This window comes from Lepidochelys kempii, chromosome 2, assembly GCF_965140265.1.
Source record: "Lepidochelys kempii isolate rLepKem1 chromosome 2, rLepKem1.hap2, whole genome shotgun sequence".
Classification (NCBI taxonomy): Eukaryota; Metazoa; Chordata; order Testudines; family Cheloniidae; genus Lepidochelys; species Lepidochelys kempii.
Window position 1 is genome coordinate 2,331,341 of NC_133257.1, and position 18,665 is coordinate 2,350,005.

General features: G+C 46.5%; 1 protein-coding gene across 3 annotated transcripts in view; it reads left to right on the forward strand.

Annotated features, from left to right (window-relative positions):
- HSF1 (heat shock transcription factor 1) overlaps nucleotides 1-18,665 on the forward strand; it is a 75,592-nt gene that overhangs the window by 11,898 nt on the left and 45,029 nt on the right. Inside the window, exons 1-3 of one of the 3 annotated variants that reach the window (XM_073329848.1) lie at nucleotides 2,029-2,118; nucleotides 15,323-15,378; nucleotides 16,245-16,381. In XM_073329848.1, the coding sequence (XP_073185949.1) occupies nucleotides 15,354-15,378; nucleotides 16,245-16,381 (162 nt within the window). In that variant the 5' untranslated portion in view covers nucleotides 2,029-2,118; nucleotides 15,323-15,353. Of the gene's footprint in view, nucleotides 1-2,009; nucleotides 2,119-14,693; nucleotides 14,709-15,322; nucleotides 15,379-16,244; nucleotides 16,382-18,665 lie in introns of those variants that run through there. The other 2 variants (XM_073329849.1, XM_073329847.1) reach the window with 2 other exon arrangements.

Below are 18,665 nucleotides of genomic sequence, written 5' to 3' on the forward strand. Positions count from 1 at the left end.
TCTGCAGAGCAGCAGTACTTCTCAAGCTAAAACTAGGCTATTGTTTCAATAACCATGGGCTACAAAGCTTTCTGCTCCACCTTGATACTTGGGCATAGCATCTTTTGGCTCTCTCCCTGGTTCTCGTTGTTTTTGCAGAATGCCTTTATGCCAGGCGGACTATTGAGGCTTCCAATGTACAACGTTAAACACAACTTATTATGCTTGGAGGCACTCAGCCAGACCTTTGTTTGTAACCAGGGCCTGCATGCTAATTAACGTAAGGGTGTAAAACTGCTGGCTCACTTGGTGTACTTGTCCATTCCCCCAGGGCTGATTCAGATTATGTTGAATTCCAAGTTTTCATTTTAAAATGTTTCTGATCCAAAATGTGACAACAATGTAACTTTGTTTTAACCTGAAATATCTCTAAGAAATGCCTAATATGTATGTGCACTTTCTGAATTATGCATGCATATTGAATAATATATGTAATTGACCAAGTAAACCAGGGGTAGAAATAGCACTGGTCTTAAATGCCCTACGTGATTTCTTCCTTGCTGAGCAATGCTGAATGCAATAGTAACTTCTAACGTAGTTTTAGCAACTACAGAAAGGTCATTTTATATTTGATTTTTGTGGAAACCACAGACTATCGGGTAGGAAGATATCCACTCTGGATCAAGGGTAGTGTTTGCCCCCAAATTTGTAATACAGGCCCACGAACCATAATTAAAAACCTAATTTGGGCTACTCTACAGAATAACAGGTTTCAGAGGAGCAGCTGTGTTAGTCTGTATCCACAAAAAGGTGCCACAAGTCCTCCTTTTCTTTTTGCGGATACAGATGAACATGGCTGCTCCTCTGACAGCTGTCTATGTGCACAGAGAACAGGAGACCATGGGTGTGACCATACACACTGTAACCAGAGTGATCGGGTAAGGTGAGTTATTACCAGGAGGAGAGAAAAAAAACCTTTTGTAGTGATGATCAAGGTGGGCCATTTCCAGCAGTTGACAAGAAAGTCTGAGGAACAGTGGCGGGGGGGAATAAACATGGGGAAATAGTTTTACTTTGTGTAATGACCCATATACTCCCAGTCTCTATTCAAGCCTAATGTAATGGTGTCCAGTTTGCAAATTAATTCCAAGTCAGCAGTCTCTTGTTGGAGTCTATTTTTGAAGTTTTTTTGTTGAAGAATTGCCACTTTTAGGTCTGTAATCGAGTGGCCAAAGAGACTGAAGTGTTCTCCGACTGGTTTTTGAATGTTACCATTCCTGACATCTGATTTGTGTCCATTATTCTTTTACGTAGAGACTGTCCGGTTTGGCCAATGTACATGGCAGAGGGGCATTGCTGGCACATGATGGCATATATCACATTGGTAGATGTGCTGGTGAACGAGCCTCTGATAGTGTAGCTGATGTGATTAGGCCCTATGATGGTGTCCCCGAATAGATATGTGGAACATATCCTTGCAACAAAGCCCGTTGCCAACTGTGCCCACATATCTATTCAGGGGACACCATCTGGTCATCTCCTTGTTTCCAACTACTAAATTAGTGAATAGCTAAAAATATGTTAAATATAAAGCTAATGTTACTCTTCCCCATAAGCAACTGTGGTTGCCACAAGGATCTGTTCTGTAAGAGGAGACGGTCTGTGTTATCGTAACTTGGAAGGGAGGCCATCCATGAGAATGTGAAGATACGGTCCAGCGTGTGAAAGTTTGAGAATTGCTGGCTTAGATGACTTATACTCCTCGCTACTTTGCGACTCTTCTTGTCACTACCACCTCATGCATTACTATTGAGTAATTTTGAAGCACTGCTTCTGTAGCATGCTCATCTCCAGTCAATCCACAGAGTGAGCCTGATCAGAAGGAGCCACCATGTACTGTGTGACAGAGAAGAAAATTGCCATGGGACCAGCCTGTAGCATTTAAATTGAAAAAGAGTAACTTGAGGGAAGCTCTAGTCAGTGATGCTATGCAGTTCATAACAAGTCACTTTCATTTTGTGTTTTGACAGAGTGGAAACAGCTTCCATGTGTTTGACCAAGGCCAGTTTGCCAAGGAGGTGCTTCCAAAGTACTTCAAACATAACAACATGGCCAGCTTCGTACGTCAGCTCAACATGTGTAAGTACCTCTTAGGCAGTTCAAGAAACCAGATCATGAGGCATATGCCTTTCTGCAGTGTTCACCTCCTCTCCTGCCTCTTTATTTAACTGGAAGGGCAGTATAGGAACATTCTGGATTGGTTGGGTTGGAAGCATGTTAGCTTTGAAGCTTCTCATTATCAGATTTGGTGGGAGGGGAGGGGATCTGAGTGCAGTCATAAGGTTAGCCTCTGCTGAGAAGAAAGAACCTCACTAGGACAATAATCTAATGCCTTAGAAAAGAGGAGCTTTCATCGCAAAGTTTTCCAGGTGAAGCAGCCTCTAACTGGCTTCTCTCAATAGCCCTCATTCACATTTTGATATTCCTTGGCTCTTAGAACAAGAGCCCTGCACACTTTCCTTGTTTCACCTTTCACTAGCGTTTCAGTGCAGACACCCATCTTTGCCTTGGGCATGTACACCCTGTAGCCAAGAGGGATCCCATCTGGAATTCTCCCAAACCTCACTTCCTTTCAGTTAGACTGAGCTCAACATATTTGACAGGCTCACTGATTTCTTGTCAATTTCCTTAGGAGGCAGCTGCTGTGTAGGTCACTTTAAGACACTGACCAAACCTGACCTGTTTAAAATAACTTCAGCTAGATTTGGAGTCTCTCCACATCTCGTACTTGCTCTTTTCCATGGCTCTGTCCCCTCCCTCGCTTATGATCTAATGCGGGAAGGACAATGGGAGGCAGCAGTGCCCTGAAAAAGGGAGGTAAGAGCTCCTTGTGGAGAGTTCCCTGTCCCCTCCCAAAGAGAAGCATCACCAAAGAAATCCAAGCCTGCCATAGGGATGAAGAGCTCATAGAGTTGGTTACATTGGAGAATTGGACTCCTGTGCAACGACTTACCTCTACTCTTCTCCCTGGTCTGCTGTTGAAAGTGGAGCGGCCCGTCCCCTCCTCAGGAAGCAGAGCCAAGCTCCTGTCCTCTGCTGGCAGGCAGGGGACTGGAGGTTGTGAGGCCATTTTTGCGAGAGAAGGCAGGCTCATCCATCTGGCCAATGCGGGAGGAGGATGCAACTTTCTTTTTGTGGGGTGGCCACAAATACAGGATCATTTTGGAATAGGATTGACCTAAGCATCGGTGTGTATTAAGGCAAGTGCTGCCTCCTCCGCTTATGCTGTCAGAACCAGGGGGAAGTGAAGATATGGAAATGTTAGGGAAGCCTCATCTAATTATCTCCATGTTAAATTACATGGGTTAGGCATTCACCCAGTTGTCAGTTCCCTCCTTTTTCACAGTGGCAGGAAACAGTTGGGACAGAATCCAGGACTAGCGTGGCTTGTGACAGTGGGAATATTTTGTAATATTTGAGGCCTGTTTGTGCCTTAGTTTCTCCTGTATGCTGCATTGTTGCCCAGTGGGTGGGAAAGGACTGTTTTCTCTGAGCAAGCCAAAACACACAAGCTTGGGTATCATCTTGTTGTCTGGGCATTAGACTGCATATCAGTGGAGCATTTTAGAAGACAATGGCAAATCCAATTGCCCGGACATTGACGCTTTGAAACCAACACCCCCGAGGGATGCTTATTTCCCCACCTCTCCAGCTGGGGAACAGTGCCCGGCTTCCCTGTGGAGTACAGAAGACTGGGGGGGTTAAGTGTTGGCTGCTGGAAGGAGTTGGGCCTCTCACCTGGTGTCTGACCAAGGAGGTCAGATGGAGAGACAGAGCCTGAACCAAGGCGTTCACTACAGCTTGACTGGGCTCTGGGCTGACAGGAATGGACTATGCTGTAACCTTCAGTTCTCCAGACTACCCTAAGGACTTACTGTATTGGGTTCCAGTTAACTAATAAACCCACTGTTTTGATACTGTGGGAGTGTCCCTGCCAATGCTGGGCAAGGTGCAGTAATCCCTGCAGAGTGGACAAGCCTCCATGAGGAATCTGTCTCAGTGGGACTTGCTGGATGGAGCTCACCGTGTGAAGCAGGAGTGCTGAAGGCCCAGAGGTCCAGTCTAAGAGGGCACTGGAGCCACATGGCTTACCTGGAGGAAGAGTGAAACCCGTAGCAGGTCTGGCACCCTGAAGGGGTTCCTCTGAGAGTCTGTTCCAAAGCTAGAGGCATAGCACCAATTGTGTGGCTCTGTGACATGGGTATGTTATTAAAAGTCAACAAATAGCATGTTCTAAGCTTCAATAGCTTTCACTCCCGAACTGTAACTCAAGCCTGGTCTGTGTAAACAAACTGTGCTACAAACGGTACCAGTATAGTTAAAGCCATACAGCTCCCCTAGTGAGAATGCAATGTTAGCAGTATAAAGGTTCCTTCCTTCTGTAGGGAAGGGGAATGTGCTTTTTACTGATAATACTTTGCCCATACCAGAGGTTTCACCATTTATCTATTTCGGGTAGAAAAATTGCACCTATAACTCGAATCCATAAATGGTACAAACATTGTATGTAGAGCATTGGGGCCTTAAAGTGGAATAGAAGAAAAGCAAAGAAAAAGGATACTCTGAAAGACCAACCACAGTCAACTAAGAGCTTTCCATCCCCACTGCCAACAGAATTTTTTCTGGCTTTCATACTTGCATAGTCCATGAAAGCTACCTAATCTGTTATAGCAACTCCAGAGTCCAGTGGTCTTAACCCAAACAATATTACCCCATAAGCAGAGCAACCTTGAAAAGTCTCAGAAGATAATGAGTCCAGTTCTCAAAACCAAGTTCACAGCATGCATCAGATGGTTCTTAGGCTAAGTGGATTTTTTTTTTTTTTAATACCATTTCCAGAGTTCCAAGGTAAAAAGTCCATAGGCCTGAAATCCACACCCCTTTTGTGTAGCAAGCTCATGTCGTGTCAGGTAGTTGTAATGCCAGGTTAGCTAGTCACTACATTTTGTCTTTAGGATGAGGATTGGACATTCTTGCTTTTACTGAGATGTATAATAATCTTCCTGAGATGCACTGCCTGGGAAATCATTCTTACTGTGAAACATCTGTACAATAGAAGTATTTTTCTAATGCACTGGGACTGTACTCACAACTCTGTTCCAAAAATAAGCTAGCGCTCGAATGGCCTTCCTTGTAAATTCATCTACGTTTTTGGGTGCTGTCCCTTGATATGATGATGGAAAGTCAGGGGGTGAATAGGTCCCAGGGAGATAAGCCTTGACAAGGCTTTAAATACACAGTGCTCTTCCTGAAAACAGTCTCTTGCCAGAATCCCTCTCACAACAGAGCTGAGAACAGGTGCAAACAATAACTTCTTGCTTTAGATGGGGAAAAATGTGTCCTAGTTAATTGTTAAAACTACAGCTCTTGCTACCATTGGCATGTAGGTAACTGAAGGGCCAGCCAAAACATTCTTAAAGACTGTATTTTTAATGACCGGTTTCAGGGTAGCAGCTGAGTCTGTATCTGTACGAGTTTTTTCATGAAGTTGATGGATTTAATATTGCTCTTGTTCTTCCTTCTCTCTGTTGCAACAGGAATTGATTTATCTGGGGGGTTTTGGGATTGTGGTAGGTGGCTGTTAAGTTTTTAAATTTATTTTAGCTAGGAGCGAAGTTAAAGAATTTGGACAAATCCAGACTGAAAGGTGATTTCAGAGTGTCCCAGACCAACTAGTCCAGTTTGCTGGAAGAAAAGTTGAGTTCGTTGGTTCCTGGATTAAAATTGTTGATTAGCGGAGGGTGTTCAGTGAGTTTATTGGAATCTGCTTGTTTGGTTTTCATATTATAGTAATGTGGCTATTGCAGTAGTATCTTTCTTGACTTGTTCAATGCTTATTTAGTAGAATTTTGCAATTCTATAATCTTGTGTTTCTCCCAAGTAACGTTTCAGTATAAAAATATTATATTGGCCCACAGTGCAACTTGGTAAATTTGGAGTTCTCCTGGTTAGTGGCTAATCTGATTAGTTCATTGGGTCATGGTAACATGACTAGTTTGGATTCTCTATCTGGCATTAGGACAGTAAATCTAGTTATAGTGTTGCAAGTAATCTACCATAAACATTCTAAGGGAAATATGGGGAAGCCTCCTCTTTTCGGTGCTAGCTGCTGTCCTGGGACATGGAGTTTTTGTGGAAATACTCCAGAGTAGGAGCTAGCGTTCTGGGATGCAGGAGTGGGGAGTACATTCTGTTCAAAACTTGAAAACCATTTACTCTGTTCTCAAGAAATCTGTCTGTCCCTATGTTAATGCTAGTTCAATGGTCTCTGCAAATGCATTGTGCTGTCTCTTCTGGGGTCTAAGCTTGTGTTGCTTAGTGCTCCTTTTACTCTGAGAACATGCAGGGAAGTGCAGAACTGACGTGTGTGTGTACTGTAGCACTTCTTAAAGATCTCTAGGTCAGGAGTTCTCAACCTTATTCTTTCTGACACTCCCCCCAACAGGCTATAAAAACTCCACAGCCCACCAGTACCCCAGCAACTGTTTTTCTGCATATGAAAGCCAGGGCCAGCATTCAAGAGTAGCAAGCAGGGCAATTGCCTGGGGCTCCATGCCACAGGGGACTCTGCAAAGCGAAGTTACTTTGGCTTCGGCCCAGGGTGGCGGGGCTCAGGGCCCTGGGCTACAGCCCTGCACAGCAGCGCTTCGGCTTTCTGTCCTGGGCCCCAGCGAGTCTAACATTGGTCCTGCTCGCGGCCCCCTGGCGGGCCCCGGATCCCTGGTTGAGAACAGCTGCTGTAGGTGACTTTGTCTACTCTTCCCTGCCAGGCCAGCAAAGCAGGAATACGCTGGGATTAGCCTAGAGACACTGCTTCAGGGCAGTCTGCTCAGCTTCCTCTCAGCACACACATACCTATATTTACCTTTTGGCTTTAAATTCTTGTGATAGGCTGCGACATAAAGGATGCCTTTCATATACCCCTCACCTGGAGGCTATATCAAGGATTAGCTTTAATGCTCCAGATGTGGGCTTTAGAAAGTATTCCAGTGTTGTTAGAAATGATGACAGTTTCATTACCTTTCAACACTAGTCCTTTGAATAACTATGGGCCATGATGTCTCCATGGTTCATGACCAAGGTCTTTGGTTTCTAAGGATCACTTGAATAACAGAGAAACTGGCTAATGTCACTACAGTAATGTACAATTTCTCTAAATCATTTACTTGCTGCTGCAGTGCAGGAAGTTCTTTTCAACCACAGCTGTGGTCTAACTTAAATAATACTTCAGAGCCACCGTTCTTGATTTATCCTAGTGGTTTACAAAATTGGCATATTCCAAAAAAAAAATTTGCAGTGGACTTGTATGCTCTTGAGAGTGGTTTTTAGATGTTCTGAGTGTGTTTGAAGTTTTGAGTATATCACTGTTACCTCAGCTGCTCAGAAAGCACTTTTCAGCATGTCATTTCTTTCCCTCTCCCACCAAGTAGTAGAATTGCAATGTCACTTTTTTACCAGCAGGTCATATAACATCCATATCAAAAGTTACCCTTATAACACATCAGTTGTAACAAACCACTCAAAGCCAGGAAGTTCCTAGTTGAGGGCTCAACATTTTAAACGAACAGTATAGACCAAGTTGGTATGCTTGTTTATGGTTATTTTAATCCTCCTGTTTTGCAGGGGTGGGGAGGGATTGAAGCAAAATCCATTTCTGAGTTCAGTACAAAAGACTATCTAATATTTGTAGCTTTCTGCTGAAATGTCAAGATCATCCAGGTGTTTAAACCTCTCCTCATTAATCCTCACTGAATATGCTGTTTACATTTGCTGCCTGGAGTTCCTTCCTAGATCCTCTTCAGTCCAGCTTCTGTCTGTTACACTCCACTAAAAGCACTCTCGCCAAAGTCTTTTCTTCCTAGCCAAAGCTCAGAATCTGTATCCCATCCTCAGCCTGTCGGCCACCATTCACATCACTGACCATGCACTGCTTCTTGAAATCTTGTACTCCCTTGGCTTCCATGACTCTGTCCTCTCCTGGGTCTCCTCCTTCCTCCACAATGGCTTCTTCAGCATGTCCTTTGGAGGATCCTTCCTATCCTCCCTCCAGTTGTCTGTGAAGGTTCCACAGAACTCCATCCTTGGTCCCCTTCTCTTCTCCCTCTACACCTTATCTCCGAGTAGCCTCATCTGCAAACATCAATTAAACTACTAGCTGTTTACTTCTCTCCTTCTTGTCGCACTATTGAGTGGCTCACGACCATGAGTGCCTACCTCAGGAAAGTCTGTCAAAAACAGGGCAGACACCCCAAACTGGTGGTGTGTTCTATATTAGATTTCACCAAACCAGTAACAAATGTGACCCCTGGACCCCTATAACAATCTTACCATGGAGTCACAAACAGTCCCCCTAGACTCTCCAGTCTATCTTGCCACTAGGGTGACCAGACGGTAAATGTGAAATCAGGACGGGGGTGGGGGGTAATAAGAGTCTATTTAAGAAAAAGACCCCAAAATCGGGACTGTTCCTATAAAATTGGGACATCTGGTCACCCTACTTGCCATCCGGACAAGCCGGGCTTAGTGATAAATGGCCACACACCAAAAATCATGCCACATTCAGGTTGCTTCTAGTCCTGAGACCAGTCACTTACCCCAGAGCAACTGGTACTCTAGATTCTACACCAAAGGCAGGAAAAAGGAACAAATTATTTACAGGTTAAAACAAGCAAACATAGTAACTCATTGGTGTGTCTAAATTCTAACAGTGTCAGAGTTGTAGTGATCTGTCTATTCAAAGAGTCTTTCAGGGCAGCCCCAGGAGGCAGCCCCTGGGGATCTCTGGCTTCAGTTTTGAGTCTCTGGCCCTTCAGAGTTCAAACAGCCAAAAAGATGTGGTTTCTTCTTGTCATGATTTTTGTTCCCTTCCCCCAGAGTTCAAGATGATGGGACGAGTTCATGTGCAGGTCTCCTCTTCTTGGGTGCCGGGAGGAGGAAGGGAGGGAGAAGGGGAGAAGCAATCAACAAAGTCCACATTGGTTTGTGTGGTGTCTATGGGCCCTCTTTTGTTGGGCAGGAGATAACACCTCCTATAGCAAACTAGTATTTCACACTGGGTAATGTTTCTCTCCAGGCTGGTGGGGGGCCTGGCTTTACAGTTTCAGACCAAACACTTAAATATTACCTTATAACATGGGATGTAGACATTATAAGTGAGATTAATACATGCAGCAACTTACAAGCATTTCATAGAGTCTAAACATGAAATCAGGAGTGGGCAAACTATGGCCCGCGGGCCAAGCCATTTTAAGTGGCCTGTGAGCCGCACCATGCGGCTCTGCCAGGGCGCTGGGTCGGGGGCCTCACCAGGTGACTCAGCCCCGCTCCGGTGCTCCAGCCGGGTTACTGGGTCGAGGGCCGCACCATGTGGCTTGGCCCCGCTCCAGCCAGGGCGCAGGGTCGGGGCCTGCAAAACACTGCTCCTGGAAGCCATGGCATGGTCCTGCTTTGGCTCCTACGTGCTCCAATAGGAGCTGCAGGGGCAGTGCCTGCAGATGGGGCAGCATGCAGAACTGCCTGGCTGTGCCTCTGTGTAGGAGCTGGAGAAGGGACATGCTGCTGCTTCCGGGAGCCGCTTGAGGTAAGGGCCACTTTGAGCCTGCACCCCCTGAGCCAGGCGTGGCTCCGCTCTCAGCCTGGGAACGGAGTTGTGGATGAGGCTGGAGGTGGGAGTGGAGCTGTGCCAAGGCTGGGGGCAGGGATGGGAGATACGGGTGTGGCTGGAGGCAGGAATGGAGCAGAGCTGGCAGAGAGTTTGGGTGGCATTCCCTCCTCCCCCCCGTGGGGGCTGGCATGGTCCCCGCTGTGTCCCTCCCCGGAACTTCCTCCATGCCCCCCTACAGTTTTTTGACCTCTGCTCTAGGACCTCACATCCAGGCTACATCTAAGTCTTGCACGTTCTGCATGAATAATCTCTCTAACATCCTGCCTCTCCTTTCCCTCTACACAGCTAAGACCCTCTCATCCCAATTCCTGCAGCGTCTTTTCTCTGGCCTGGCCAAATGCAGACTTGCCCCACTCCTGTCCGTTCAGAATGCTGCTGCAGAGATCAACCTCCCCGGTCCGTCACTTGGACCCTGTCACCTCTCTCTTTGCACCCCTTCGCTGGCTACCTCTGCTGTCATATTAAACAAACTTATCTTCACTTTCAAGGCCCTTCAGGGCCTATCCCCACCCAACCTATCACTTCTCATTCAGTGTTGAAAGGCTGATCATGTCTTCCGATCATGTCTTCCAATCAGCCCATGATGCCAGCCTCCGTTGCCTGCTTGTTAAATTGTCAAACACTTTTCTGCCTTTTTCCGAGGTTTCCCCACGTGCGTGGGAGGAGCTTCCTGTAAACAGTCTCAAAACTACCTCCTGTTCCTCCCCCAAACTCTCCTTTGCTGTCATGCCTCCAAAAAACTTGACGATAGTCCCACTGCGGATGTGCTGAGGCCACTGCTTGCCATGCTGACCAGTATTATCCCATTGTTTCCCTGTTGTTTGTTCTGTGTCCAGCTGTTGAGCTCTCTGGGGCAGAGATTTTTTTGTTCTGTGTTTTGTGCAGCTCCCAGCACAATGGGGGCCTGGTCCATGACTGGGGCACCTAGGAGCTACACCAATACAAATAATAATCTTCCCCACAACCCCAGGCTAATACTCAGTTACCAGACTGCCTCTTCAGGGTGGTATTTCTGCAGCACAGCATGTGTGTCAGTTATGGGCCTCCTGTTTTCACCAGTCTCTGTGTAACAGCTGTGCCTCCAGCAGGAACAAAGTACATATCTGAAACTTAAGGATCTAAATGTAACAGGGATATGAGTGTTTGGCTATTTAAAAAAGTCAGTCTGGCATTTAAATCAGAGACAGCATGGGCTGTATTTACTCTTGTGGCATCTGCATAGGGACTGTGGAATTTTAATCTTCCCTCCTCTACTGACTCACTGTGTGGTCTTCGGCAAGTCACTTATCCTCTGAGCCTCGGGTTCCCCGTACCTGTGAGGAATGTTATGGATTGTCTGTCTGGAATGTGTAATATCAAGTTCAGGGCCACATGTCTCAGACAGGAGCCTTGCAAGGTGCAGCAGGCTATGCTCTTCAGAGGAAGGGTGACTTGTGGTTGAGGCACTGGCCTGGGGGATCAGAGTTCTGTTCCCTGCTTTGCCACAGACTTTCCGCATGATCTTGGACAAATTACTTACGTCACGTCTGCATGCAAGCCGTGGTCTGCACACGGTATGTCGGCATACAGCCACCAACGTTTGTATACTGCTCAGGCGTGTGCCTGCTGGTATCGGTGCTGTGCGTACTCGCCATGGGTGCGGGTGTCGATGTGAGGAAGGTATCCCAGTGTGCCATGTGCTGCTGTTCTGTGCAGTGCCTCTTGGGAAACTTCCACAGAAGTGACTGGCCCAGAGTTCTCTGGGAACGACGGCATATAATGGTCTCCATCTCACAACACCATCCATATCTCCTCATTTTCACTCCTCTTTTTAACAAAAAAACAAAAATTCCCATGGATCCATGCAGCACTTTTGAGTGTCTGCCATCTCAGACAAACATGGAGCCCACAAAGCTCTGAGCTAGTCTCATGAACGCCGCAAGCACAGGATGCATGATTCTTCCGTGTTTGCAGACTTGCAGGATATCCTGGAATAACAGGGACATAACTGTTTCTTCAAGGACAGTTTGAGGGACATACGGAACGAACAATTGAAGTGTGCTGGTATTCATGGAGCAGAGCTCCATTTCTGGGCCCAAGAAACAAGCACTGATTGGGGGGATTGCATCGTAATGTGGCTTTGGAATGAACAGCAGTGGCTACAGAATGCATGCAGAAGGCCATGTTCCTGGATCGTGCATGGACACCAGAATGAGTTGCACTGACAGTTAAGACGCAAGTGACGATCACACTCTGAAAGCTTACACAGCTGTATTGCTGTCTACCCGGGGAAATGATTTTGAAGCTGGAAAATCCACAGTTAATTGTCTCCTGCTCTGCAAAATTGTGACTCGCCACAACATGCAGGACATAGTGGATGCATTGCAGCAGTGAGGTTTCCAAACAGCGGTGGGGCAGTAGACCACATGCATATTCCTATTATGGCTCGAGCTCACCTTGCCAAAAAGGCTTCTTTTCAATGGTTAGGCAAGTGTTGGAGGATGACTGGGAATGCTTTGCTGTTATCAACGAGGGCTGGTCAGGGAAGGTGCGTGACACGTGCATTTTTAAGAATTCAGGATTGTTCAGAAAGCTGCAGGCAGGGTTATTCTTTTCCCAACTGGCAGATTGCGACTGATGTGGAAATGCCAACAGTGATTCTGGGCGACCCAGCCTACCCTTTGATCCCCTAGCTCATGAAGTCGTACACTGGTTACCTTGACAGCACCAAGGGAAGGTTCAGCTACTGGCCCAGCAGGTGCAGAGTGACAGTTGAATGTACTTTTGGTAGATTGAAGTGACACTGGTGGTGATTACTCACTAGGTTGGATCTCAGTGAGGAAAATATCCAGTGGTTATAGCCACCTAATATGTGTGAGGCAAAGGGGGAAAGCTGCTCTCAGAGTGGAGGACGGGGGTGGAGCGACTGTCTGCTGCCGCAGCTGAGGGAGGTTTGGAGAGACCACTGTAATGGCCACAGAGCGGTTCTGAGCCAAGAGCTCTCTGGGCCTGCAGCTTGGGATGCTGCTCTGAATTGTGTAGTGCTTGCTCCACATTTATAAATACGGCTGGTATTTTCCTGAAGCTATAAATTGTGGCGCTCAGTATGCGTCTATAAGTACTGTTTGTTTTGACTACTGCTGCGCATTCTGCAATATTTGTTGTGAACTAAAAGATAATTTGATTCTCCAAAGTGAAACTTTGTGTTGAAAAAACACTGCAGAAAATCAATGTGCAAAAAACCCCACAGGCAATATTATACAAATTTTTAACACAACAAGGTGAAAATCTGAAGGAGAAAGGAAGTAAATGTGTCCCTTTGAGCGCACAGGCGTTACACATATTAACCCATGAGAACCACTGTTGGTGTATATCAATCTGCTGTGTGGCGTGGTGGGAGTACAGATGCGCCCTGTTGTGCCACATGACATGGTTAGGGACATAATGTGAAGCAGCCGTGAAGTTCTCCAAGGACTGCAAAGGTTGAAAATCTGGAATTTTGACCTGTAGGTCAAACAAGGTCTGCAGCATTTGTTTGACCCATTATTTCCTAGTGCATGTTCCTCTTCTTGTCCTGTGGGGACTCCTGGGCCTTTTTCCTGTCCTCTTTCCCTATGCCGTTAGTCATATTTGCCCTCCATGCCCTCTGTTCATGGTCCGATGTAGCACTGGCTTTACAGGATCTTGCGGAACGTCCTCCTGCATCCCCTTCTTTCTCTCTCTCTTCGGGGTCAGGGATCTGTGAGTGCAGAGGGGGGCAGCCCTGAAGGCCACCACTCCAGAAGCTGCTGATAAAAACAGATGTACTGTTGGTTTTACAATCACAGTGGAAAAGGAGGAGTTTCAGAACTCCTTTCCCTTACTGACGCTTCCATGTTAGAACACCTCAGCACAGCGCTCTAGCCCCAGCTATGGTGGGTGTGGTAGTTTTCTGCTCCATGGATCTATAAGATTTTGGTGCCTATTCTATGGGTCTGAGCACAGGGCAATATCAGTGAGTGCAGGAACTCTTTTTTTGTCCACAGGTGGTGGGGATTTTAGCTATCTCACTCCTGAGGGTCGCAAAGGCACAGAGAATGTGTCCCGAAGCCACTTGGGCCCGTATGCCACTAGCCTGCTCACTGCAATGGTGCCAGCCAAACTGATTGCAGAGTGGCATAGGAAAATGTCCTACTGTGGAGGAAGAAATAAGACTGCCATCCCTAGAAACCTGGAGGAGAGGATTGCAGAGTATCTCCAATAGTGTGTCATTGAGCTCTCTCAGGCAGGTACAAGGGACATCCCTGTGCACATAAACAGAGCGCTCTGCATCCATCCCTTCTCCCACTGCCTAACCCAACAGGGGAATGAAAGATGCCAGCTCTCCCTCTGTTTGCTATACTGCTTCCCCTTCTCATATGAGTAAAACAAGGAACGGTCGATACCTTTGTCTTGTTAACTTGGGGACAGGCTGGGCATCATTTTTACATGTAAACGTTGTAAGGAGAAATGCATGCACACACCTGAGTTCCCTTCCCCTTCATCAGGCTCATTCGCACTCACCTGGCAAGACTGGGGCAGAGTCTCAAGCAGGTCCTGGTTGATGGCATGGCTGGAGTCCCCCGCCACATCTTCCAACCCCTTCCTCCTCTTCTCTGTTCACAGCTAGGGTCTTTGTCCCAGTCTCCTCCGAGGTATCCACAGTGGTCTGTGGGGCACTGGTGCAGTCTTCACCAAGTATGGTTTGCAGCTCCTTGTACAAGCAGCAGGTCTGTGGCGAAGCCCTACATCAATTGTTGCACTCCCTGGTCTCGTGCTGTCCCTTTCACATGGCACTGCTGCTGATCCCTGTCCTACCTTTTTGCCTGCATCCCCCCCTACAGTCTGCTCAGAGATGTCCACATTTCTACAGCTGGTCCGTAACTGTGTGCGCGCAGCCTCTTCTTCCCACTGGCTCGGGAGATCAGTATTTCCTGTCTGCAGCAGGCAGGAGTGCATCTACTGCATGGAGCCGGCCTGGCTGGCTGGGTGGTTGCATGCAGTAAGGGTGAGTTGCTAGGTGTGTTCACCAGGTGAGTAATCAGGAAGAGGCATTTCAAAAACACACTAGGAGTTTTAACAAGTGGGGGAGGGTGGCCTTCAGGTTTCTGTGACCCCAGGCCATTTTAAAATTGTGACCAAAGCACTGTGGGACAGCTGCTAGAGGACTCTCTTTTTAGAGTCTACACCGGTCATTCAGTTTCTACTTTCACACAGTGTTGATCTCAGTATGCCAACCCTGGCTCTATGCCATTCGGGTAGGTGCTTTTACTGTGGTGCTATAATAGGGCACTTCCATTGGCCAGAGACAAATTTGGGGGTAGTCACATGCACACATGTCATCGCAAGAAGACTTATGTCAGCCTGTGTAGTGGAGCATACCCAAGCCTAGGTTCTTCATCTCACAAATGGGGATACTTCCCTTCCTCATAGTGGTGCTGTGAAATACTCAGATGCTACAAAGAATACTAAACAAATGCTAAATAAAACCAGAAGGGAGCTCATCCATCTGTGTAGATCAGTACCTCCCCCAGTGAAGCATTAGTAGTGATAGGAGCACAACACCCCTGTCTTTTTGGCGAGATGCAAAACCGAGATTCTGATCACTTTGCTTCATTACAGATTCCATGGCACTCTTGAGGTGTTAACCCCAATGTCTCGGCCAAATTCCAACTCTGGTAATTACATTCTGCCTCCTTAAATTCCCATCACAGTTTCAGTTAGACATGTAATGTTCACTTCCTGCTCTAATGATTATTGTAGTATTGCTGGGTGGTGGTAAACAGCGACAGGGAATCATCACAAAGGTGTTGGTGTTTCAGTCGTGGATGAAGTGACAGGTCAGGTGTTTGTGGGTCCTGCGCAGTGCTGAGTGTATCAATCGGAGGCCGTCTTCTCTCCCAAACTGGATACATTGCAACCCCTTTGGTGTCATGAGAATTGCCTGTATTTGTTTCAAGTTTCTCTTTTTGGCATTACTCTTAAAGAAAAATTTATTGCTAATGAATCTTTCCTTCTGATGCCCTGTACTGAACAGGCAAGTTAGGTTATTGCCTGATCCCCAGATGTTTAATGCCGTTAGGGCTTCCTGTTTCTAAGAGGTGCTGTGCTGGGTTTGTCACTGGGACATGTAGCAAGGCTGGGGCTCTTGTCTGAGATGAACCCCAAAGACTCCAGTTCCCCTTCCCCTCCACTGCCCTGCACCCTTGGGAGGGAGCTGGCATGTGGAAAATGAAGCGGTCTAGCTGAGGAGGCACTCACCACCTTTGCTGTCAGCCTAGCAGAAGGGTAGGGTAGGCAGAGTTGGAATGTCTGCTGCTGGGGGAGGAGTTGGGTTGGGTTTCATACACTGGCAAGGGGCTGGAGGAGGGGGCATAGGAGGCAGAGGACATCCCCTCAAAGGGTTAATGATCCCAAAGACTGTTGAACTAGTAGGGCACTCTGTGTCTGTCCTTGGCGAACAATGATAGATTTGTGCTTGCAGTGACGTTCTCAGTCTTTAGATTGCCCTGCGTTTCTCTAATTATCCATCTTTGACTTTTAGATGGCTTTCGGAAGGTTGTCCACATTGAGCAGGGTGGCTTGGTGAAGCCAGAGAAGGACGATACTGAATTTCAACATCCGTACTTCATCCGAGGCCAGGAGCAGCTCCTGGAGAATATCAAGAGGAAAGTAACCAGCGTAAGTGTACATAACGGATATTTCAGGCCAACCAGTGAGTAAACCCCTGTGACACTAAGGAGGTTACTGTCTCTTTTTTAGTCAGAAAAGCAGCCACATGCTCTGGGTATCAAGGGGATTCTGGCACTGTAGTTTTCATTCTCTGCCAAGTGGTTTTCTAGTTGACTCCTGCATCACATTTCATTCAGTCACAAGCTGCAGTGCCAATCAGTTTGTGGGAGATATTTAGTGTGCCAATTTCTCCAATTGCTCTCTTAGCATCTGGCTTGATTATGACGCTGCTTGGGATACCCTGGAGACAACTGAGAATTTGGCCTGTAACATGGAAGCCAAATTCACTTTGACTTGGCAAATTGGGAGCCAGCTTCACCTCCAGATTTATTTCCTTTTCTTTTAAAGTACTGTCTATGTAGGTTTGGCCTAATGGAGGTTATGGCAAACTTTCCTCTCCCAGAGGGAGATGTCAGAGGGCAATTGAACCTTTGCTGTAGAACGGGAAGGAGCAACGCAGTTATTGGCTGAAATGCAGTCTTCATTTGGAGTGTTACGTAAGAACGGCCATACTGAGTCAGACCAAAGGTCCATCTAGCCCAGTATCCTGTCTTCCAACAGTAGCCAATGCCAAGTGGCCCAGAAGGAATGAACATATCAGGGAATCATCAAGTGATCCATCCCCTGTCTCCCATTCCCAGCTTCAGGCAAACAGAGGCGAGGGACATCATCCCTGTTCATCCTGGCTAATAGGGCCATTGATGGCTATCTTCCAGGAACTTACCTAGTTCTTTTTTGAACCCTGTTATAGTCTTGGCCTTGACAACATCCTCTGGCAAGGAATTACGCAGGTAGACTGTGCATTGTGAGGAAAAAATACTTCCTTTTGTTTGTTTTAAACCTGCTGCCTATTAATTTCATTTGGTGACCCCTAGTTCTTGTGTTATGACGAGTAAATAACGCTTCCTTATTTACCTTCTCCACACCAGTCATGATTTTATAGACCTCTATCATATCTCCCCTCAGTTGGCTCTTTTCCAAGCTGAAAAGTCCCAGTCTTATTAACCACTCCTCCTATGGCAGCCGTTCAATAACCCTCATAGTTTTTGTTGTCCTTTTCTGAACTTTTTCCAATTCCAATATATTTTTTTTTGAGATGGGGCGACCACATCCGCACCCAGTATTAAAGATGTGGGCGTCCCATGGATTTATATGGAGGCAATAGGATATTTTCTGTCTTATCTATCCCTTTCTTAATGATTCCCAACATTCTATTCACTTTTTCGACTGCCGCTGCACATTGAGTGGATGTTTTCAGAGAACTATCCACAATGACTCCAAGATCTTTCTTGAGTGGGAACAGCTAATTTAGACCCCGTCATTTTAGATGTATAGTTGGGATGATGTTTTCCAGTGTGCATTACTTTGCATTTATCACTATTGAATTTCATCTACCATTATGTTGCCCAGTCACCCAGTTTTGTGAGATCCCTTTGCAGCTCTTCGCAATCTGCTTGGGACTTAACTATCCTGAGTAGTTTTGTGTCATCTGCAAATTTTGCCACCTCACTGTTTACCCCTTTTTCCAGATCATTTATGAATATGTTGAATAGGACTGGTCCAAAACAGAAAACAAATTGTTATAAGGCCTTTGAAGATGGCTCCATATGTTTCTGGGAGTAATGGGAGCAGCAAGAAACACGGGTGTTTAACACACACTAGAACATTATTTTAAACTTGTTAACCTCCACAGGGAGTCCCAGATACTAACTGCTTCACTTTTCCTTTAAACTAGGGTAAACCCACACCCCAAAATGCAGCTCACAACTGCCTTCATTTTTCATAGCTGTATGACCAGGCTAGGGTAGGGCTCTCCACACACGCTACTCAGTTCTGATCGGAGCAGACCCAACCCCCTCGCACAGTGGAACGTTCCATGCTAGGATGTGGGTTCTGCACAAGTCAAATCTATTCAAGATAAAGGCAACCGTGGCCTGAACTGGACTTGTGGGCTGCACTTTGGCACCCGCTGTGCTGCCAGGTATAAAATTGTATTCCTGTCTCATTGGTGGATATGAGGAATCCTATTCAGAAACTTTGTGTCCTTAGATCTTTTCAAGTCCTGCCTTTTGCGTTTGCTACATAATTGTCGTCTTGGGAGTGGATTTAGTTCGGTCTCAATAAAAAAGCATTTTATAGAAGCATTTTGATATTTTAGGTGCCAAGCGTTTCTCATGAACTATTAGACTACTCCATTAGCTCTGCAATGTGGGTGGAAGATGCAGCCAGTCAG